Source organism: Equus caballus, chromosome 5 (genome assembly GCF_041296265.1).
Source record: "Equus caballus isolate H_3958 breed thoroughbred chromosome 5, TB-T2T, whole genome shotgun sequence".
Lineage (NCBI taxonomy): Eukaryota > Metazoa > Chordata > Mammalia > Perissodactyla > Equidae > Equus > Equus caballus.
The window spans coordinates 19950861-19974649 of record NC_091688.1 but is presented as its reverse complement, the minus strand read 5'-3'; the positions used below and the strand labels follow the sequence as shown (position 1 = coordinate 19974649).

The 23789-nt window shown below is 36.8% G+C and overlaps 1 protein-coding gene across 9 annotated transcripts in view; it reads right to left on the bottom strand.

The window, feature by feature from the left end:
• Positions 1–23789, bottom strand: part of HMCN1 (hemicentin 1) — a 437461-nt gene that overhangs the window by 92642 nt on the left and 321030 nt on the right. For all 9 annotated transcript variants that reach the window (XR_011439059.1, XR_011439060.1, XR_011439058.1 and 6 more), the window contains 12 exons: positions 21252–21402; positions 19487–19681; positions 17924–18037; positions 13479–13666; positions 11734–11830; positions 5763–5924; positions 4935–5048; positions 4617–4819; positions 4247–4328; positions 4006–4137; positions 3527–3676; positions 1137–1296 (listed from right to left, as the gene is read on the bottom strand). Coding sequence is in view for 3 of the 9 variants with exons in the window: in XM_001491510.6 (XP_001491560.3) it covers positions 1137–1296; positions 3527–3676; positions 4006–4137; positions 4247–4328; positions 4617–4819; positions 4935–5048; positions 5763–5924; positions 11734–11830; positions 13479–13666; positions 17924–18037; positions 19487–19681; positions 21252–21402 (1748 nt within the window). In the remaining 6 variants the exon portion in view is untranslated. The remainder of the gene's footprint in view (positions 1–1136; positions 1297–3526; positions 3677–4005; positions 4138–4246; positions 4329–4616; positions 4820–4934; positions 5049–5762; positions 5925–11733; positions 11831–13478; positions 13667–17923; positions 18038–19486; positions 19682–21251; positions 21403–23789) is intronic.

Genomic DNA, 23789 nt, shown 5'->3' with positions numbered 1-23789 from the left:
AGTAGTAAGCTGACTTTGGAAAAATTATTCTATTTGATTGACAAATTGCTCCACTTAACAAACTTATAGGTATTGTGGAGCAGTGGACAAATAATCAATAAAGCGAATGTCAGAATAAGTACATTTGGGATCTTAATGTAAGAGAAGGAGTGATCCTAGATTCCTAGGCACAAATAGTATCTTTTATAAGATCTTCAGGTCCCACCAACTATCTAGTACTTACTTTAGAATGTGGTCAATATTAGCTGATTTAATAAAAAAAATAAATATTTGTTAACTATTCAGAAATGTCCATACCAGAGAAATTAAACTTAAAATGTATCTCTAAAATATTATTTAGCAACTTACCCATCTTGTAAAGGAGATAAATATCTAAATTTTAATATGAAATGACTTCAAAGAAAATAACACTTATTTTCTTTCTTTAAATTACGTATGTTCAATTCATTGACTAGAAAATACACTCCCAACCCTTAACTTTAAAATATTGGTTCAAATTGATAAAGTTTGCAATACATTTAATGAATGTCTACTTATGTATATACTATCCTTCAAGTAATTATAATTGCTCTGGTATGTGCATATAACGGGGCTTTGTGATGAATTAATCTAGTAGAGTGCAGAATTCTGGATTGTCCTTGCAAAGGCATCTGTAACAAGCATCAGCTGAAAACGGGATTTGGACAAATCACTACAAGGAATGAACTGGATTAGGATGATTTTGTATCTTTTCTCAAAATGAGCCAAGTATTATGGCATGTTTGGTGGTTTGGTGATTTCAAGACACAAAGTCATATCTCAGATTACTGAAGAATCTTTTGTAGAATGAAATTGGTTTGATGTTAGCAGGAAAGAAGAGCTAATTATTTTACGACATTTGGTATACACATTCTGAGACTAGAGGAGCAAAATCAATGACAGTTAACTGAGTTGATGGATAAGGAACACACACACAAATACAAATTTCCAAGGGGAATTTCTTTGTCCAACTCGCCAAAATTTTATCTTTTTTCTTCCTGAATATAACAATAGCCAAGGTCTGAGACTGAATTTGGTATTATTCACCTGAAATTTGAAGCATAAAGCACTGTAGCAGACTTTACAATTAAGGACGCAAAGATTTTTCTTAAACATACCGGATTCTTTCTGTTTCACTGCCAGTAACGGGCTTTCCATCTCTAAGCCATTGAATAAGTGGGGTGGGAATGCCATTTGCATTGCAGACCAGCTCAACATTTTCCCCTAGAAGGACACTGACTTCGCTTGGAATTTCAGCACCAGCAACACTGGGAGGAACTTTGTAGAAATAATTAAGACTTTCATTAACAAGGCACAAGGATATAAATTCTAATGAACACAACAGAATCATAGAACAATATGCCATTTTTATTTCATGTTCTTCCTAGAATGTGGTTCAAGATCAAACCATTGATATTCTCATAAATTACCTTTCAATGAGGAATAGGTAGAGGAATCACTTTAATATTCCTGATATATTTGTAAGTTGATATAATAATTTAGTCATAGGGGCTAGGGGACAAATCTACCTTATGGGCACCCTTCCTGGCCAAATAAATCACACCTGGATTAAATCTTCAATAGATAGCTCTGAATACTATAGTTCAGGAGAATCTATTTTATAAAGTCTTAGCACAAAGGTTTGAGAAAATTATGTAAGTTGGTAATTTCCTTTTCCATGATGCAATTTGAATATTATTTATTCTGAGCAATGATAGTCTTATCGTAGGTTTCAAGATCCAATTGTTTCTGTTCTCTTTTCCTAATCACCTTTGTTTTTCCTTTTCATGATTCAATCAAGAAATAATGTGTAATAAAAATATTGACAATGGTATCAGACAGAAACACATTTGAATTCCTCTTCTAAATGATTATAGTGGTGTGCTGGAAGCAGCTCATATAAGCTCGCAAAGGCCGATTTTGCACGTCCTCCCCACTCCATGTTCACTGACATCACATTGGTAGCTTTAAATGGGCCACAGTGGGAACATTTTCACCACAGAAACTGGCAAATGATTGTCTACAAATCAGGACCTTTTTGTCTGTAGAATCAACTGCTAAACATTTACCAGCACACAGCACAATCTCTCCAAATCTCATTTTAGTCATCCAGAAGATAATAATAATTACACTAAATTTGCAGAATTTAGAGTTACTAAAGAAGTCAAGTCAAATAATGTTAATGAGACATCCTATAATGAGTGTCTTATATAGAAAACCACTGGACTAGGCCCTCCCTATACACATAAATTACTTTTAGTCCTAATATACAATAATACATGTAAAAAGCCTGGTAAAATGTTCGGTCATACGACATACCCCATGACTAGCATCTATTATTATTAATGAATTAAACATAATTAAACACGCAATTTCTGACACTGAATCTCTAAATAGCAATTTTTCCCTTTTTGCTTTTGAAATCTCAAAGCATCACTAATCAGAGAAACCACTGATACTCATAAACTTGTTATAATTTTTCTTTAATTTCAAATTTCAAGTGATGAATTTTAACTAATCTTATTGTGGCAATCCTTTTTACTACATATATGTATCAAATCATCATGTTGTATACCTTAAACTTATACAATGGTATATACCAATTGTATCTCAATAAAACTGGGGGAAAATTTTGATTTTTTGGAGTTTGCTTTGGCAGAGCATGCAACAGGTACAGAATAAATATTCACACTTATATTTATAATATATGAGAAAATCTTTTCATAGTAACTGTAATAAAATTGGGAAAAGCAAGCATTTCAACTGAGTTTCAAGTTAGACTTCCATTTCAATTTAAACATTAGGCCAAAAGTAATAATCAGGGGTTTACTGAAAATCAAAAGAAGGCAGGTTCTTCCTGCAGTGCTAAATACTATGCAGGAATACAGTAGGCATCAATTAAATATTGGTTGGATGAATGAATGCTCCTTATTCTCACCCCAAAATAGCACAAGATTCATGATTGCTTGAAATTTACCCAATTCCTGACCTGTAGTTAGAACATAGTACAACCTCTTCATAAATTAAATCTTACTTATCTATATAAGCAAAAACAGACCTACAGGCTTAGCATCAAAATAAGTTATGCCAGTTTAAAATAAATAAGTGACTCAATAGAATATATACTATAGGAAGGTAATAATTTCAGCAAATGTGAAAAAAATGGAGATTATGAAATTTCTACTATTCTTTTTTTCCACATTTATGTCCATTTCCATGAAAATGCAATCTACTGATAAATGTAGGACAGAGAATTGACAATAGTTTTTGTTTATCTAAAGATATTTTGTAAGTCAAATCATCATACTGTGCATCCTAAACTTACACAGTGCTATATGCAATTATATCTCAACAAAACTAGAAAAAAATAAAATAAAACATCCAAAACATGCCAAAAAAAGATATTTTGAATCAATTATAAGTGATTTATTTAGATGTCGACTTATTTCGTACTATAGATAGAATAAAATAAAGAAATTGAAGATAAATCAAAGTGTACCCCACATACCCAGAATTGAAAGACTGTAACTTTTCTGTGCTTTTCCCTCCATATTTGAAGCAATGCACGTATAGTTTCCACTATCTGAACGCTGAGATCGGGCAATCTGGAGTTTTCTACCTCCAGACAAAATATGGACTTCAAGTGAGTCAGAATTTTCTAGAGGTACAAACAAAACAAAACAAAACATAAAAAAGCTTTTACTTTTAACATCTCTACAATTCACGTCTTTTTTATGTGATAAATATATTTCTTAAAAGTTCTTCCTTTGTACTTCTCTTTTAAATGGGAGCCTTTTTTGGAAGAGGAAATGAGGCAAATCTTATTTTAGAAAAAGAAAAAATGTATTTCCTAAGTTTATATTTCAGTACATCAGGCTTTCTGAACTACACACAGCTACAAGTATAATACTGAAAATGTGCTAGTTTATCAATCTAGTGAATTAAGAGCCAAAGAAAATAATCATAAAAAGTACACAGCTCTATTACCTATGGGCTTATGGTTCTTTACCCACGCTATGGTGGGAGGCGGGATTCCAGTGGCATCACAGGTTAAGGTCACAGGATTGCTGATGGTCTCAACAACCACTTCTTTTTCAGGTCCTTCGATACTGGGTGGCACTGTAAAAAGACAGAAGAAAATCATGTGTCCTCATTAAGCTAATTGAAGATACTTTTTTTCATTTGCATATCTGGGGGAAAAAGAGTTGTATTAGAGGCAGATGCTCACCATATACATTGAGGTGGAAATTTTTATCATCCCGTCCTGCTACATTTATAGCTCTACATACATACTGGCCTGTGTCAGATACCTAAAAGAAAAAGATACTATTGTATGTGCTCCATTAAGTTACAGATGACCAATCACACTGTTCGAGTGTAGATTAAATCATCAGTCATCTTTATGCTCAAATGCCCCGGTTCTAAGTGCCTTCTACAATCCTACTTTTTTAAATGAAAATAAGGTCAACGGCATTGATGATGTTAGTTTTTAATGAAAATCATTTTTCACTGTAGTAAAGGAAATATGCAGCTTCCAATTTTCTCTTCTGTAATCCCACCAAGGACTCATGACATGCAAACAAGAATAAAAGATGCACCTCAGCTTTCTGGATGTACAGCATTTGTCCATCTGCTAAGATCTCCGAGTGAGTCGATTCTGTTATCATCCGCCCATTCTTATACCAGGTGATGACTGGAGGTGGGACAGCGTTGGACTCACATGCCAGTGACACTGGGGTCCCCTCTCTTACATTGACTACAGAAAGCGAGTCACTGCCTTGATCTTTAATGCTTGGGGGCACTAAGGGAAGGAAACAAGAACAGAAGGATTTTATTTTTCATGAAGGTGCTCAGATAGAAAATATTTAATACCAGTTTAAAAATGAAAGAATGTTATGAGGAGTGCAAAATCAAACCATAAACAGTCAGGAAAACTTTTTTCTTGCTTTCGCCAGCTTGGTTGATAGCTATGCAAGTGTATTCACCACCATCAGATACCTTGGCCCGAATAATTTGTAGAGTTCGACCCCCTGTGGACAAAAATAATGGAAATTGATGAGTGGTATAGAGGTCGGTCTAGTAAGTATTTTATCAATAAGATAAATGGAAAAGTAGATCCTTTCCCTTAGAGTAAAATTTATATAGAAATGTTCCATATTTGAAATAAAATAATTGAATCAGCTTTCTTTGATCCTTCCTTCATTATTGATTCTACTTCCTTGTAAAGGAAGAAATTCATAAAATTGTTCTCTCCAGTAACCAAACATGGATGGTGGAACTGTTTCACATAGGTTCTCTTGAGCAAACAGTAACTGTGCTATAGTCCAATATATTCACAAGTATTTTCTGGTTTTAAATCTCCCCCAGTGCAGAAGCGACTGTCTGTCACTCTATTTATCTATCCTCAAGGAGCTTTAGGAGGAATTAAAAACAACCAGCAAACTTATTCAATGAAAGCACTGCTTACTAGTCTATCACCCCCAAGGAATGACTAAGGAGTTCTGTTCCTAAATTTCAGAATTTCTTTAAGTAGATCTGTTACTGTACATTCGTAGTAAAATCATAAAAGTCTATACAATCTTGTCCTAATGGCCCCAAATGGGTAAAGAGAGGCATTTAACATAAACACATAAGTGGAGCAAGACAAAAGATTGACAAAAGACTAAGTTGAAATGCGATTTGTATTAAAAATAAAGGAAAATGAGACAGTTTTGCCCACCTTATAAGAGCAGCAAGTTCCTTACCAGGCACAATGAGAGCGTTTGTGTTTAGCTTGATAGGCTGTTCATTCTTGAGCCAGCTGAGATCAGGGGGAGGGAAACCAGAGACTTCACAGGTCAAAGAGATGAAATGGTTCACCACCACAGTGAGATTTTCAGGGTTAGGACCAAGGACACTTGGAGGAACTATAATAATAAATATATTAAAAGTGAAATCTGATATTACCAGTAACACATATTCCAATTTATTAGCATAAGCCCAACCACTGTATCTGATAAAGCACTGAGTTAATGATGCTGTTAATTATCTAGGTGTCTTTCTTCTTAGAATTCCCTAAGGGCTTCATTAAACTTTATCCATCAGTTTTGTTTTCCCCAATTGAAGGAGAGTCCCAGAATTTTCAAAGACAGATTTACTCTGCATTTTGTCTGGAAAATGTAGTTGGCAGTTCCTAAGATGGTTTTGTCAATGTACAAGGAAAGACCTAATGTGCTTTTTATGAAGCACATTTTAATATTCTTCTTTTTAATATTACATCCTTATTTAAAGTTTTTATTTTCCTGAATAGTAGATATTTAATTTTAGGGTATCTGTCTATCAATAAACTATACAGGTTATTTTGACAATGTAAACAAATGACTTTCAAGATCAGCAGAAAATTTAAGAAATAAACAACTCTATAGTATATTGTTCATTACCAAAAAGAATTCCATAAGCAAAAGTAGTGCAGAGAAAAAGTGAAGTTAAAAAAAAAAATGAGATTAATAATGCAATGCCATTTATGCATATTAAAACAAATGCATATGGAACAATATATGTTTTAGAAGGACACATGCACATGGAAAGAATAACATACATATTCCCATGGTTTCCTATGAAGGAGGAGGGAAAATATGAGCAAGGAATGGGTATAAAAATGCATGAATATATGAATGAATGAATAGATAAGAAGTAAAAGTAGAGATGGGTCTTGTTCCAACCAGTGAAGATAGGCATGAACTAAGGAATTCAATTAATATGACATTCTATTATACTAGGACTGAGGTCTTAAAAAAACATAGAAAATAAAAGCAGAACATCAAAAAGGCACAATTGCCATTTTTCTTTTACTATCACATGGTTATTTTTCATCTACTAATCTTAATATTCATTCATTTATCAAACATTTATTGAATACCTACTTATTCCAGATGTACTAGGTGCTGATGCAGTGTGAAAACGTAATAGACAATAACTGTACAGAGCTAATAACTTAGTCATAATGACCTTGAACTAAAAATGACAGCTAACTTTTTTTTAAGTGGTTTGCTGTGCCAGGAACTGCTCTAAACAGTTCACATACTTCACATACACTATCTCATTGAATCTTCCTACAAGCTTATGTATCAGATACAGTTCTTACCCTCCTAGTATAGATGAGGGAGCTGAGACATAGAGAAGTTAGCATCTCGCCTAAGGGTTCACAGTTAGTTACTGGAAGAGATAGGTTTGGAAGCTAAGCAGTCTAGCTCTAGAGCCCCTTTTCTTAGCCACTGTTCAATACTGCCTAGTAATTACAAGTGTAACGAGTGTCAATCAGAAGAATAGAGTTATGGCAGGGAAGTAATCTCGTTTGGGTATCAGGAGGAGGAATTGACATTTAAGAAGATACTTGAAATATGACCAGGAATAAGCTAAATAGAAGACAGGAAATGGGTGTGTCTCCAGAAAGAAGGGACAACATGTATACAAAGGCCCAAAAGGGGAAAAAGACATGGCATCTAGAAGGCTGATATGAACTGAATTTGAAGAGCAAGGTTGCGGGGTAGGCAGAAGATTAAAGGACTAAGCAAGGATAAGATTCTATGGGGTCTTCTGGGCATTATTAAAAATGCTGAGGGGCTGGCCCAGTGGCATAGTGGTTAAGTTCACGTGCTCCACTACACTGGCCCAGGGTTTGCAGGTTCAGATCTTGGGCACAGACCTACACACTGCTCATCAAGCCATGCTGTGATGGCACCCCACATACAAAATAGAGGAAGATTGGCACAGATGTTAGCTCAGGGCCAACCTTCTTCACCAAAAAAAAAACAAAACAAAAAACTGCTGAAATACATGCTAGGGATTGGGAAGCTGAAGAGTGGTTTAATAGAAAATTAATTTAAAAGATATCAGTCTGGCCACAGTGGAGAGAACCGATGAGAAGGCTAGAAGGACCAGTTACGAGACTATTGCTGTAGTATATGCAAAAGATTATTATAGTTATGCCTAGGATGGTGCCTGAAAGTATCAAGAAAAGTGAGTGGATCCCAGGATATTTTGTAGGTAGAGTCTTTAGGAGTTGATGTTCTCAGGGTGAGGTTTAAGGAAGAGGAGAAGTCAGGGATGACGTCCATTTTTCTGGCTTCAACAACGGGTAGATTGGTGATTGCCTCTACTGAGACGGAGATCATTGGAAGAGGAACACATTTTGGGGAAACAATAATGAGCTCAGTTATATACACATTGTCTTAGGGTGACTGTTAGACATTTGTGTCAGTAAGAAGTAGACATTTGGAAAGAAGAGTCAGAAACTCCTGAGGGGGCCCTGGCTGGAGATAAGAATTGGAAACTATTTGCACAGAGACTGTATCTGAAATTTGGGAACTTGTGAAATCACCTAGGAAGAGAGTGGGAAGAGAACAAAATCTAGAGCTTGGAAAACTAAAGTGTCATAGTGGAGAGGAGGCACCAGCAAAGACAACTAGGAATGAGAGATGGGAAAGACAAGATATAAATAAGGGGTGTGGGTGTCCCAAAAGCCAAAGGAAGAGAATTTTTGAAAAAGATAGTGGCCAATTATGTCAAATGCTCAGAAGTAAGAAAGATGAAGCCTGGAAACTGCCTGCTTGAATGGACATTTCACAAACTCAGTGAGCAGCTTCATTGGAGCTGTGGAGGGGAAATTTGGAACACAGTGGTGGGAGGGGAGAGTGGGAGTGAGGAAATGGAGACTAATTATATACAGGTATTAGAGAAGGTTGCTTTGAAACAGGGGGGAAAGCTAGGGAGGTAGCTGAAGAGAGAGACTCTTAGAGAGACTTTAATTGTTTTAAGAGGGAAGAGACAAATAAATTTGGGAAGGAGCCAGTAAGGAACGAGAATTTCAATATTAGAGAGGAAGAGAGGAGACTGCGATTTTTGAGGCGGTAGTGGCCAGAGACCTCTAGAGTCAGGTTAGTCTTTGGCATTTGGAAGGTGGAAGTATGCTTCCATCTTTTGTTGTAACAGGGTGAAAAGACGGCAAAAACAGATGCAGTTAATGTTCTCAGGGCAATGGTAAGAATTTGAGGTGGGATCTGGGATATGCCTTCTCTTTTCCCTGTAAAACAGGAGGTGAGGGCATCTACCGAGAGAAAGTGAGAGGGGGCTGTTATGGACTGAAAGTTTGCATCCTCTGCAAATTCACATACCGAAGCCCTCACTTCCAGGTGGCTATATTTGGAGATGGGGCCTTAAAGAAAGTAATTAAGGTTAAATGAGGTCATAAGGGTGAGACCCCGATCCTATAGGATTAGTGTCCTTACAGCAAGAGACATCAGAGAGCTTCCTCACTTTCTATCCACACAGGCTCAGCGGAAAAGCCTTGTGAGGACAAAGTGGCCATCTACAAGTCAAGAAGAGCCTTCACCAGAAACTGAACCTTGCTGGCACCTTGATCTTGGACTGTCCAGGCTCCAAAACAGTGAGAAACCAAATTTCTGTTGTTTAAGCAACGCAGTCTCTGGTATTTTGTTATGGCAGCCTGAGCAAACTTAAACAGGGGCCATCTGATATTTGAGGAGGGGGTGAAGGTGTGAGGGAGAAGACCCAAGAAAGAGGCCCCAGGCAGCACGGAGGACCCAGGTCCAGCTGGTACCTATGAATTTATAATGACACCATTATTCGTGACTCCAAGAGCTCCTCCAGCCATGGTTAGCTACCTAGGTGCAGGTACAGTGCAGATGTGGAACTGTGAGAGGTAATACAGAACAGCAGCTAAGTAGAAAAGCTCTGGGATCAGACTGCCTCCATTAGAATCCTGGTTCTGTATTTGCAACTGCGGAACTCTGAACGTGTTAATCTCACTCAGCCTGTTTTACATCTGTAAAAGAGGTATAAAATGGTACCAACCACTCAGGATTATTGAGATAATTAAGTGAAATAATACATATAAAACACTTGGCACAGCACCTGGTGGGTATCAAGTGGTCAGTATGCAGAGTGAGCTTTTACTCAGCAAGAACACTGAGAAGACTTGGGCTAAGAGAAGTGATGGAAATGCTGTTCCATGAAAGGTAAGCTGGATATGAAGCAGCGTGAAGACACTGAGGCTTGAAAACTGAGAGGTCAACAGATCGAAGGTTAGAGCCCAAAAGAAGCAAGCATTGTGGTAGTGGGTGGTAACAAATGGTATGGTTTTAAGTGAAAATAATTTAAATTATTTCTCCGCAAAATGAATTTTCCAATATTTAAGTGTGGGTTGCTGATTGCAACTGAGAGTTCAAGATGCCATTAACTGGTGAAAGAGGAAACACTCTCCTGAATGCCAATCCTTCTAGCAAGGGCTGCCCATTTTTTGCCAGGAGTTCCTTGGTGCGGGGCCGCCACTGGATATGCACTTCCAGTGTTTTTGCTATGCATTAATAGACAATGGATATCAAGGAAACATAAGAAAGGAACCACAAATATTTAGCAACTACCACAACTATAGACATCACTCTAAATTTAGGGACACCAAGATCTGTAAGAAATGACCATTCATCTACAGTACTTACAATAAAGCTATGGAATAGAGGTGAAGATACAGACATATAAAGGTAACACAAGGCAACGTACGTAACTGCTATAAAGGGGATATTTACAGATGCTTTTGATCACATAGAGGAGGAAAAATTAATTCAGCCGTGGTGAATCAGGAAAAATAATGAACATTTTTACTTTTAACATTTATTCCATTGTACTTTACAGATTAGAATGTGTACTTTCCCAATGATTATATTTGTTTAATAATTCATTCTTTCTGGGAATTTGTAACACATTTGTTTCTGCTTGGGTCAGATTTATTCATTAAAAAAACCTGGAAGATATTGATTAAGCACCCACTGTGTGCTACTCACTGTGCTAAGCACTGGGAATACAAAGATAAAAGTGTTTCAAATATCTGTTACACAAAACACTAAACACGGTTAGACTCTACATTCCCTACATATCACACCAAAAAAAGTATATCCATGATGCTAAATCCAGGTCCCTGCAGGGGAGAAATTTTTCATGCAATTTCAAATTTCAGCTATTTCCAAAATGAGCTAGAATTTTATATATATCTCACACATGTAAAGGAAATCTTCTACAACGATTGTTCACCATTTCCAATTTAATATTCTGGAGGCCGCTGTGTGTCAGGAAAATAAAACTACTCTTTTGTGGTAGAAAATCAATGGCCGTTTTAGGAAAAAAATAGTATTTATGGAGTGTTTGGCATATAAAGAGAACTTAAAGTTTGATGAATGAATTAGATGTGCTGATGGTTTTAGGAATTATTTAACTCCACAAAGTGACTTTTTCTTCGCCAGGGCGTATATGAGGTACCAGAGATGGGGCCCCACAGGAATTCTACCCTTGAGGATGGAAACTGGTTCCAATCAGGGCTAGTGGATGAAATTTTATGAGCAGAAGATTTATATTTGGTCCTAACTTCATAAAAACTGTAATCCTTGGGATTTTAAATTTTGACTTTTTGCTTCCAAATATGTAGGAGTAACTACTTTCTCGTGAGGAACTGAAATAATAACAAAAACAGGCTGCCTAGAAGATTCGTACTTAATAAATCCTACTAGCTGTGGTGGGAGGAAAGAAGGGAGGAGATTGAATGAATGCAGGCTCTGCACATCGTTCAAGTTTAAAAAACACAAAATAAGCCTACATAATACAAAACACAGTTTTCCTGCTTTTTCAAGCATGCTCTAACAGATGTTTTTGGAACTGAGCTCTTACCATGAACGTTGAGGTTAAAATACTTTTTGGCACTTCCAGCTGTGTTCTCGGCAATACACACATACCTGCCGATTGATGTTATTTGAATGTTCAGAATCTAAGGAAAAAATGAAGAAATTCCAAGTGAAATTTCTTATAAAGCAACTTGTCATAATTTTTGAGAATAAACAATACACATTCTTTCTAGTTAGTACCAGATGAACATAAGATACTAAAAACATAAGAAAAAAATACTAAATACATACTAAATACTAAATACTAAATACTAAATAAATACTAAATACATACTAAAACATAAGAAAAAAAATTTGTACATAACAGTGCTGATGGTGACTTTTATTAGGTCAATCAGGTAAATATTTCTTTGTAAGGATTTCCGATCAGAAACGCAAGTTTTTACGCACTGTGGTATACTGACTACAAAAGTGTCCCAAATTCTTCTCCCACTTTCCTATCTACACCCTGGCAATGTGACTTCAAATCTCCTCCCATCGAGATGCTGAGTAAAGATGTGGGATTTGTGTTGGCCTTGTGCCTGGCTTTGACCAAAAGAATGTGATGGAAGGGACAGTGTGCCATTTCAAACCTAGGACTGAAAAGGCATCGTGCACTTTTCCTTACTCTGTTGGAACTGGGCCACCACCATGTGACGAAGCCAGGACGAGCCTGCTGGAGGGTGAGAGGTCACGGGGTGAAGAATCAGCCTAGTTACGGTAACCAAGGCCATGGATGAGAGCCCAGCCAAGATCCGCAGAGCCACCTATTTAATCCACAGCAGCCGGGCACTGGAGTAAGCCCAGCTGAGACCAGAAGAATCACCCAGCCAACCAGAAGACTTGAGAGCCAAATAAATACTTAATGTTTTAAGTTGACATTTTGGAGTGGTTTGTTTCATGCAGCAATAGTTAGCTAACACAGCAGTTATATTTTCTTTATTCCATTATGCAGAAATTTCTATCCATCTGTATGTCTTTTGGCCCTCAACACAGAAACATTTAAGTATTTTTGGTAGAGGTTGTATAATCACCAAATAGAAACTGTCACAATGTTTAGAAGATACTTCGAGAATTCAAGCTTATTTACAAGCAGTAACCTGATTCTTTGTTTTTTAATAGAACTCCATGAGCTATGTCCTATGTTGGATACGCTGACAGCTATGCTTAGATTCTTGGGCCTATAGAACATCATTTATATGTTCAAGAAATAATTTATTAAGTTGTATCCTAACAAAAGAGTTGGTGTTATTTCTACAAGTGCCTAACTTTCTTTTAGGACATTTGAAAACAAAATAGAGAGATGCCCACCGGTGAACAAGAGTTCAGGATATTTATGTGATTTCCATGGTTATTTATTATCAATTCTTTGCCAATACAGGACAAAATTTAATCTACAGGGAACATTACACCACCTACAATTTTACCATCAGAAATATGCAATGGAAAGGATTGTAATAATCTGCTTATAATGTGTTTTTTATCACAAAGGCCGTATTGTAGTGCTGTTTGTGTGTGTGTGAGTGTACTGAATGTACAGAGACTTTCTGGAAGAATTCATACAAAACTGTAAACAGTGGTCACTTCTGATAGTGGGAATAGAATGACAAGAATTTTATTTTATATCCTTCTTATGGTTAATTTTTACAAATACACTTATAAATCAATAAAAATTATTTTTAAAAGTCAAAAAGACTTGTTATAAAATACAAAGTCAAATAGATATTTTAAAATTAGATGTTTTACTTTTACCTGCAGAATTCTTCCATTAGATAGAAACTTATGATGCTCATCTTCTAGCAAGGGCTGCCCATCTTTTTGCCAGGAGTTCCTTGGTGCGGGGCTGCCGCTGGATATGCACTCCATCAGCACGCTCTGGTTCACCAGCACAGTGACCTCCTCGGGGAGATCACTACTTGCTCCCTTGATACTTGGTGGCACTAATAAGTGATTGTAACCAAGAGGTTATGATAGGAAACAAGGTCTTTTCTAAATTATTCTAGTTTTCAGACAACTTTAAAAAGTTTGGAATAATAGAGGAGCAAAACTTGAAGAAGAAACAGGGATCCTCAAGCAACATTTTACACCAACAAATTAGGGTGGTGATAAAAATTATGTGAATTTCCCTCTCTTCACCCACCCTAGACTAACCCCTCCCATGGTTTCATTCCCGTTTAGGTCAATCCCAATTCTTCCCCAAAATATCTCATCTTGCTTGTCTCTTAGCCCTTTTCACTATGCCCTCTGGGTTTTCAAGCAGACATGCAAGTAGCATCTGCATGAATTAATAAAGTCTATTTGGTCATCTAGACAAGTCAGATAAGTTATATCTTTAAAGTGTATTTGAAATGTACAAATTTGGTCTCATTTGTGAGGGAATTGTCTGGGCTCCTCAAAGTATGTTTCCCCAGCCTCAGTATCAGTGGAATCAGCATCACCTGGGAGCTTGCTTAGAAATGCAGATTTGGGGGCCAACTCAGATCTCCTCAATCAGCATCTCTAAGAGAGGCCAAGAAGTCTGTGTTTTAACAAACTCTCCAGGTGATCCTTATGCATGCTAAAGTTTGAGAAGTCACGCTCTAGATTTTCCTACATGTGTTCATTCTCATTTAAAATACTACTGTTGAATCCAAGTTCAGGTCTAGCTTATGTTAGACTGGTCAGTTATAAAAAAATCACATATTACCCATAGAATTTTAAAAAGCAGAAATGTTAAACTAGGAAAGCATGTGTTGGCTACTTTTGTAAATGCAGAAATTCATTTTCAAAGTGAATAATCGTTTTGTTTTGAAAACTTAGCTATTTTAAGTTTCACTCTCTTAAAATGTACCATATCTTTTGCAATCAGTAAAGACTGTATGTTTAATGTAGATGGAAGCTGATGGTATTTGGGTGTCTCAAAAGCTAAACGGAAAGTCTGTAAAGAAAATTACAAGGCACATGAAAGAACTTCAATGTTATTTTGAATGCATATTTTCACATTAAAGTTATATAATTCTAACTATACTTTAGTAAACATAAAATATATAACAAACTGCAGATTAGTAAATAATAACCTTGAATTTCAGATTGAATGAGGCTATCACTACCCTCATACCATGAGAACCAATCAAATGAAATGTTGGGACATAAAGATTTGATGTTTTACTCAGTTTTGCCTGGAGCTGAACCATCCGGTGGTACCAGGAGATACACTACAGGTCCAAGGTCTGACCAGTGCAGGCCTCCACCAAAGCTCTGTGCTCTGACCTGCCCCGCTGCTGCCTCCCCCCCCAGCTGGGTTATACCAGTCAGAATTGTTCTCAGTGGCACCTAGGAGGTGAGCATTAAACGTTGTGAAACAGTTTAGACAGAATTCTGGGTCCAATTCATTTTTCTTGCTTTGTTCCCACCTCTCAACTCTGAACTCATCTCCAACATGCCTTCCAACTTCTTCCTAATTAAAAATAACAGACGGAAGGCATGAACATCTACCCTTGACTACCTAATCCCTAAATTCCATGTCGATTTAACTGAATCCCAGTCCTTGCCAAACTACACTATGTTCCTACTTTATCAGATCCATCCACTCTGTCTTAAACTAAACTCTTTCCAAACTTAGGTCAAATTATGCCAGGTGGTCTGGGATACTCCTTCATGGTTCTTGATGATGTTAGTACTGATTTTCATTGTCTTCTCCTCCTTTTTTCTTCTCCTTATTACTATCTTGTAGACTTTAAAATCTACGTTGATGACCCATCCCACCCTAACTAGTTTCACCCCTACCCCACTTCAGCCAGCCAAAGACAGTCACACCTTGGACCATTCGACATTAACACCTCTTCCCTCCGCAAGTTTATCAGCTCCCTAAAGAAGGACTCATGTCTACTGTATTCACTGCTGTATCCTCAGTGCCTGGCACATAGTGAGCAATCAATAGATATTCGTCAAATAAGTGGATTTTGGACTCCAGTGTTTTCTCTCTTCCACCACTTTTCAGCCTTCCTTTATAAGCTGCTTTCTGTTTGCACTTGCAGTCCTCCTCCACTTATGATCAGCCCATCAGCCTCTTTCCACCATTTTCCTCTTGCCCTGCCCAGACCTCCTAGTGGTTTATTTTGATGAGGTTCTGTCTCACCACATATTCTAGGATCTCTCACTCTCCAGTGCTTCCACAATGTGTACCTTGTGGCAAGACCCTGGCCCCCAGGTAGACCACACCACCTATTTTTTCTACCTCTGCCCCCAGGTTACTAAGGGTGGCTGAAGGAACAATGACCGAGCCAAATGGCTCCAACTTCCTCGGCTGACTGTCTGTCACATCCTCCATAGTGGCAATCACTAACATTTTCTGTTTTCCACAGGCCCCAATTCTACCCCTGCCTCTATTTCTCTTGCTCTCATACTTAATGGAAAGGACTAAATACACTTGATATGCATTCCCACATTTCCCTTCTAACCATTCCAAAGAATGGTAATTCACTACCATGAAAGGCTAATTAACCCCTCTTGGTTCCCTGATTGCATTTTTCACCTGTTCCAGGACCTTGCTCCATCAACCCCTGCACCTTCCTCCCATCCACACAGATACTTGGAACTTTAACTTGTCCCTTTCTATTGGATCATTTTCTTTGGTCTATAAGGAAGCTCAAATCTCTCTTAATTCTGTTTCTTCAAACAAGCTATTTATCCTAAAATTATATCCCACCTCTTCCTTTCTCTGCAAAATGTCTTAAGTGTACTGTATATTTGTTTCTTGTTTTTTCTGACTACTTGCTCAATATTTATCCTTTTGTTCTGTGGCTTTGCACCACACCATTCTATCTAAATTGATCTTTTGAATTTCACCAATGATTTTTTTTTGGTTTTAAAGTCAAATGGCCTTTTTTCAGTCTTTATTTTCTTAAAATAAGTTTAAGTTTTCCTTTTAAGTTTCTTAAGTTTTCCTATACTTGCTTTAGCATTCAATACTAAACCCACTTACTGAAAACCTTTTCTAAGCCTTGGGTTCTGTTTACTGGTTTTCATTAACTCTCCAAATTGTTTCTCCTCTAATTCAGTTTTCCTTTTCCTGTCTCCTACCTATAAATAATTCCATCATGATCAACTTTGGGTCTTCTACTCTATCTATAACCCCTTCTGTTGGAAATCTCATGCCTTTGAATATCACCCGTTTGTGGATTCTTCTCAAATCTATATTTTTAGTCTAGTTCTCTCTCCTGTGTTGTAGTTCCATACTTCCAATGGCCCATTCAACAACTTACCTAAGTATTTCCAACATGTCCAAAACAAAACTGACTTCCTTCTTCCCAAATCATGTTGTTTTCCTAGGTCTGCTATTATTATTATTCTTGCTACCATTTTCTTAATCACTCAGGATACAAATCTCATTTTTCGTCTACTCCAAGATGAGTGCCTAATACTTCATATCACTTAATTACTTTCTCTATAAAATCTTTCATACTGTCTGCTTCCTATATATTCTCAGTGCCACTTCTCTAGATCAGTCTCTTCTAATGGAAGCGTCTATTTGTTTCTGCCTCTAGTAACATCACTTCTCTCTCCCCTTCAAGGTACAATACTTCTTCCACTCTCAGTCCACGAATTCCGATGGAGACAACTCTGGTTCAAAGGTGGGCAAATGAACCAGGCCTTATCAGTTAGGCCTCTTGGCTTCTGTATTGGTTTAGGGAGGGAAATGCGACTCCTGCTCGGCCAAATAAAGCCACGGAAATCCAATTCTAGGACTTCAGTTGTAAATAGTGGGAAAGAAAAGCTTTCATTTGGATGTAAAACTAGAATGATGTAAGACTAGAGCTGCTAGGGGCTGACTTGCCATCCAAGGGGATCCCCTACCTGACAGTGATTATAACAGAGAAAAGCAAAGCCAAGAGAAAGAGAAAGAGAAAGGGGAAGTCTGGTTGATTTCTTTTGAGCCATGGAAGTCAGACATGACAGTAGCCACCTCTACTCCAGGACTCTTCAGGTTCATGAGTCAATGAATTCTCTTTTTTTGCTTTAAGCCAGTTTATTTGATGCTTCAAGAGTCCTAATTAATATGCTCTCAATTTGAATAAGATAATTAACTCCTTGGTAGAACTATCCGTTTCTGATTATTTTTATAGTCTCAAGTGTTTTGCAGCATCCTGGAAACATTGGTTCTCAGAACACTTTTTTGAGTGAAAGAATGCATAATAAACAAAAGGAAACAAACTCACAGAGTACACGGACATCATACTGAAGGGAATCTTCTCCAGCCTCATTCACAGCCACACACGTGTATCTCCCAGCATCTTCTACTCTAGCCCGGGGAATCTGCAACACTCGCCCTCCTGAAAATATATCCCAATATGTTTACTTCTCCAAATCTTAGAGTTAATACAATAACAGAGAGACAGTTTTTCAGGTCTATTGACTTCCTTACATTTTCTTTCAAGGTTCTTACTTCATCCAATGGCTCGGTTTTAATCCCATATATCACTTTTATAACAAACACTGCATTATTGAAAAGTGATCCAATATATGAATCAGATCTCTTGAGAAATGAATAGCTCATATAGATTTTCCTCAAGGTGGGGAATGTTGCTCTGTGCCTCTCATCAGGTTCCATGTGGAATGTTACTATGTAGTAACTTCTTGCTTTTACAGTTTTGAACACATGTAAAAGAAGTTTGGTTTAAGAAAATAATAGCCAAGGATGCAAAAGGTATAAAGTATACCATTATACATATAATCTTGAAAGAATAACTCTGTGTATTTTTTAACTTTTCATGTTGCTATAATTTCAAACATAGAGAAAAGTTGCAATAAGTGTATAAAAATTATCACCTATGTTTACCAATTGTTTATATTTCATTGCATTTGTTTTATCTCTGTCATATATATATATATATGTATATAAAAATCTTTTTCTGAACCATTTGTGAGTAAGCTGAAGACATGGTAGCGTAAATGCTAAATATTCATAAATATGTATGTCATGAGAATAAGCATAATCCTTTATATAACCATGGTATAATGATCAAAATAAAAAGATTTAAAATCAATACCAAACTACTATTGAATCCATTGTCCATGTTCAAATTTCATTATTATTACAATATTGTGTTTTATACCTATTTTTCCCAAGCCCAGATCCAATTTAGGATCACATATTACATTTAGTTCACATTTCTGTCTAGTCTTTTTTTTCCCCAAGATATTCTTTTATTCAGTTGAGATGAAATTTACATACAGTGGAATGCACTGACCTTAAGTGTACATTTTTTTAAAGTTTGATAAGTCTATTTGACTGTTTGCTAAAAGTAAATAGAAAGATTCAAAATATTATTCTATAATTCAAACATCTTTTCCATCAATAAACCATGTATCAACTAAAATATTTGGAACTAATAATCTTTATGATAAATGCATTTAATAAACTGAGTAGTAACTATTTGCAAATATAATTTAGAATTTATGATTAATAATGTATAGAAACCAAACCGATTATTTCATGACACTATTAGAGAGATGGAAGCACAGAGAATCCAAAGGACTTTCTTAAGTTGATAGAAGGATCCTGTAGTAGATATGAAAATTAACTAAAGTGTTCTATCCTATGTCAAATTCTCAGCCTGGACTCTCCTAACTTGAAGCTACATGGATACCAGTGGCATTTGGCAGCCTCTGTCAGTTAAACTACATGGCCAGAGAACTCATCAATTCAACTGGTCTAATAAATGAGAAGAAATACATGTGGCAGGGGTTCAGATTTTCACCCTGTTCATAGCAACCATTACCTGGTAAAATCAATATTCTATCACTCGAGGTCAGGGGACGGCCATCTTTGTACCACGTCAGTGTAGGGGGAGGAGCAGCATTTGTCTCACAGTAAAGAGAAATAGGATTGTTGATGATCACATCCTTGGCTTCACCACTCCTGCCAGTATCCAGCATATTTCCTATTTCCCAGAGTTTCTGAAAACTTGGAGGAACTAGGGAAGAAAGACATGAAATTTTGGACATGTGAATGTCAGTGTCAATCCATTAAACAAAGATCTAGGCTGTATTTTCACATGAGTGGTTTGTAAATGTAATAAAGTAGACAATGTGAAAATATTTTCAAGTACTTATACACCTACCAACTCTAGTCCCGAGACTAAAAAATTAGTAGACAGAAGATAGAGCTGGTTCTCACGTGGAAGAACAAGAAGTACGGGGCTCAGAGGGCTGTGCTCATGCTTTGCTCTCCCTGCTAAAACACTCTGGCACTTAGAAGATAAAGGAGCTTGCTTTCAGGCAGGACCTACTAGAATAAGCACGACTAAGGAAGATGATCATATCAGAAAAGACTAATTTTGAAGAACCATTAAAAAATACTGGCTCGGTTCAGAGCATTTCCCAATGATCTCTCTTACTAAGAAGGCTAAAGAAGTTATGCAATCAAGATTAATAACTTCATTAAGAAGAACAGGACATTCTCAAATATTTCTAAGGGACAAGCATGAACTTTCTAGAAGGCAATTTCCCTGTAGAGCAAAAGCACTAAAAAAGTGCATAATACTGGACCCAAATTTTCACTATTAGCAAACTATGAAAAATCAAAGATGTGCAAAAGTTTTATGTATAAAGATGTTCGGTTAAGCGTTATATATGAGTAGTGAACACTTGGAAACAAGCCAGATATTCAACAATAGGAGTCTGGCTAAATAAATATTTCAATACTCAACTAACAAAACAAGTGTAGTTATTAAAAATCATGTTGAGAGTAACAGTATCAACAACAATAATAGCAGGTATTATTTCTTAAGCATTGTGCTAAGGGCTTTACACACTCCTAGTTGGTGCCCACCACAGTTCTTCAAGGCATTAAGTTTAAAAGTGAGGCAACTGGGGCTTAAAACATTTAGGTAACTTGCCCAAGTCACAGAGCTTGCAGCAGACTAAATCATCATTGAATCCCAAGTCTGACTACTTTAAATTGTGACCTTTACTATTTTCTTGTCTTCCATGTAAATGCTATTAAAAAAGAAAACAGAAAACTTCATGGGTCCCGCCCAGTGGCGCAGCGGTTAAGTTCGCACGTTCCGCTTCAGCAGCCCAGGTTTCACCAGTTCGAATCCCGGTGCGGACCTATGCATGGCTTGTCCAGACATGCTGTGGCAGGCATCCCACATATAAAGTAGAGAAAGATGGACATGGATGTTAGCTCAGGGTCAGTCTTCCTCAGCAAAAAGAGGAGGATTGGCAGTAGATGTTACCTCAGGGCTAATCTTCCTCAAAATAAAAAAAAAAAACTTCATGATATAATATCAGGGGAAACCTAATGTCACAGAGACGTATGTATCATGTGATCCCAATTTGTAAATGAAATATACATTTAAAAATATCAGAAGTAATCCTGAATGATGGGATTTTCTTCTTTGTTAATTTCTTGAGTCCAACTATACAATAATAAATTGATATTATTGTCATCAGAAAAAATACTATTTAAAATAAACAAAATCATCTATTTTTCATTGCTTTGACGAATTAAATTACACAGAATAAGCATATTAGTATTACCTTGTATATTCACATCAAAATCCAGCTCATCTTCACCTGCAAGGTTAGATGCTACACAAGTATATCGTCCAGTGTCAGATATCTGAGCCTCCTTTATTTGAAGTGTGTGTCCACTTGCAGCAATATTAACATGATCATCTGATTTGAGGGGCTGTGATTCAATTATAATAATGTTACCATTAAGTACTCTAATAAATCCTCTAAGAGATCATGCAGTTGATATTTTTATGATTGTTTAACAAGCATAAAATCTTCTGTGAAACAGTCAAGACAACAATAATTTGACTAATTTACTTTGATTAAACTGGTTGTTTTTAAGTAACGATATTTTTATTTATTAAAAATTGTAGCTGATATACTTTACATCTGTGCAAGGTATCTCTGGGTGGTACATTTATATATTTTTTATGATAAAACATATGTTCTTAGATACCACATCCATTTATCCATGTTGGAAAATAATATTTTCAGCTCATCCCATATGGTATTAAAAAAGCATGTCTTTTATGATAATTTTGTAGAAAATGCTAGAGTTTTTTAATGAAAGATTGGGGGTATTAACATAATCTGATTTGATCTAAAATCACTATTGTTCATTCAGAAACATCATTACTTCATAAATGAAAATTTTTAGCCTAGAGATATTTATATTATGTTTTATTGAAAGTATAACTATACTTAATGGAACACTAATCTACAGATATTTATATTATGATATTTTGTTGATATAATAGGACATTTCTCATCATCTAAAAATTTCCTTTTACACTAAATTCCCCCTTATTCCTTGAAGATTTTAGCTCCTGGCTCACTGTCATTCCTTCTAATACTTTTCTTGTAATTCTTGGTGATTTCAATACCCACATAGACAGTGTGTGCTCTCAGCTCCTTGACCGCCTCTCCTCTATCCTTCTAATACTTTTCTTGTAATTCTTGGTGATTTCAATACCCACATAGACAGTGTGTGCTCTCAGCTCCTTGACCTCCTCTCCTCTAATCTTCTTGTCCTCAACCCCTTGTCAGACACCAATACGAGAGTCATATCTAGATCTTATAATTCCAATAACCGCATCTCTTCATAGGCTCAGTTTCAAGTTCTCACAGACCACCACCTCCTAACTTTCTAGCTCACTTCCTCTAGCATCCCAATTCCAATAACTTTTTGACCCACAATCCACTGACCTTATGATTTTTTCATTGCCTCTCACTCTTCTCCTGACCTCTATTCCCTCCTGACTCAGAGAAGCTCTTTTATGGCAGTCACTCCTTGGATCAACCCTCAACTCTCTTGTCCCCTCTCTCTTTATTGCACTCCCCTGGTTAATACCAGTCCTTATCCATTTTGAGCAATCCCTGGTCTACTCAAGTATATCCCTCCAGCAACTGTGTCTTCTCTCACCTGCATCATCATCAATTTATTCTTTTCCACTGGATTATTTCAATCTACATATAACATAGTATAATTTTCCCATTAAAAAAAATTCTTTAGACTGCAGCCTACTTCCACATTTTTCTACTCCCCTTTATAACCAAATGACTTAAAAATGTTTTCTACATATGCTGTCTCCATTTCCTCCCATCTTTCATTGAATCTTCTCTGATCAGACTTTCACCATCTCTACTTGACCAAAATGACTCTGTCAAGGTCACCAAAGACATCCATGTTGCTAAATTTACTGGTCAATTCTCAGTCTTTATTTTACCCAACGAGTGGCATTTAACAGAATTTAATTTGTCTTCATTTTGATATACCTTTTTTCCATATCTTTTGGGACATTTCCCTCTCTGCCCCACAACCTCTAAATGGAGAAGTAACCCAGCACTTAATCCTTAGACCTCTTCTATTTCTGTCTCAACTCACTCTCTTGGTGACTTCATGCAAAACCTTGGACTCGTTTTTGACTCTTCTCTCTCCCTCACATCCTGCTACCATCTTCATCCAAGAAACAACTCTCTCTCTTCTGGACCCTTGCAAGAAATTCAAATCTGGACCCTCCCTTTCTTTTCCCAACACAGGAGCCAATGTAATCTTTTCAAAATCTGAAGTCAGATCATAACACTCTTGTGTTCAAAATTTTCCAGTAGCTCCCCATCAGTATAAAGGCCAACGAGTCTGCTAGGCAGTGGGATCTGGCCTTCCATCAATCATTTGCCCACATCTCCTGTGTTCTCGTGGATCACGGCACTCCAGCCAAAATGCCTCCGCGCCTTAGCCCTTGCTATTCTCTCTACTTTGGAATATTTTCCCCTCAGATATCTTATGTCTGCTTCCTTCACTTTCTTTGAGTTTCTGCTCATATATCACTTTACCAGTACGGCCTTCCCTATATAAACAAGAGATCACACTCCCACACCTATTGTTCTCCTTCCTGACTGAATTTTCACCGCCACACCTACCCCATCTGGCACATTATAAGTTTTACTGGTGGGTTTGTTTAGGTTTTGTCTCAAACTTCATATGAATGGAGATCTTTGTCTATTTCCTTTAGCTATATCCTTCGCACCTAAAACAGTGTCTGGCAAATAATGTGTTCAATA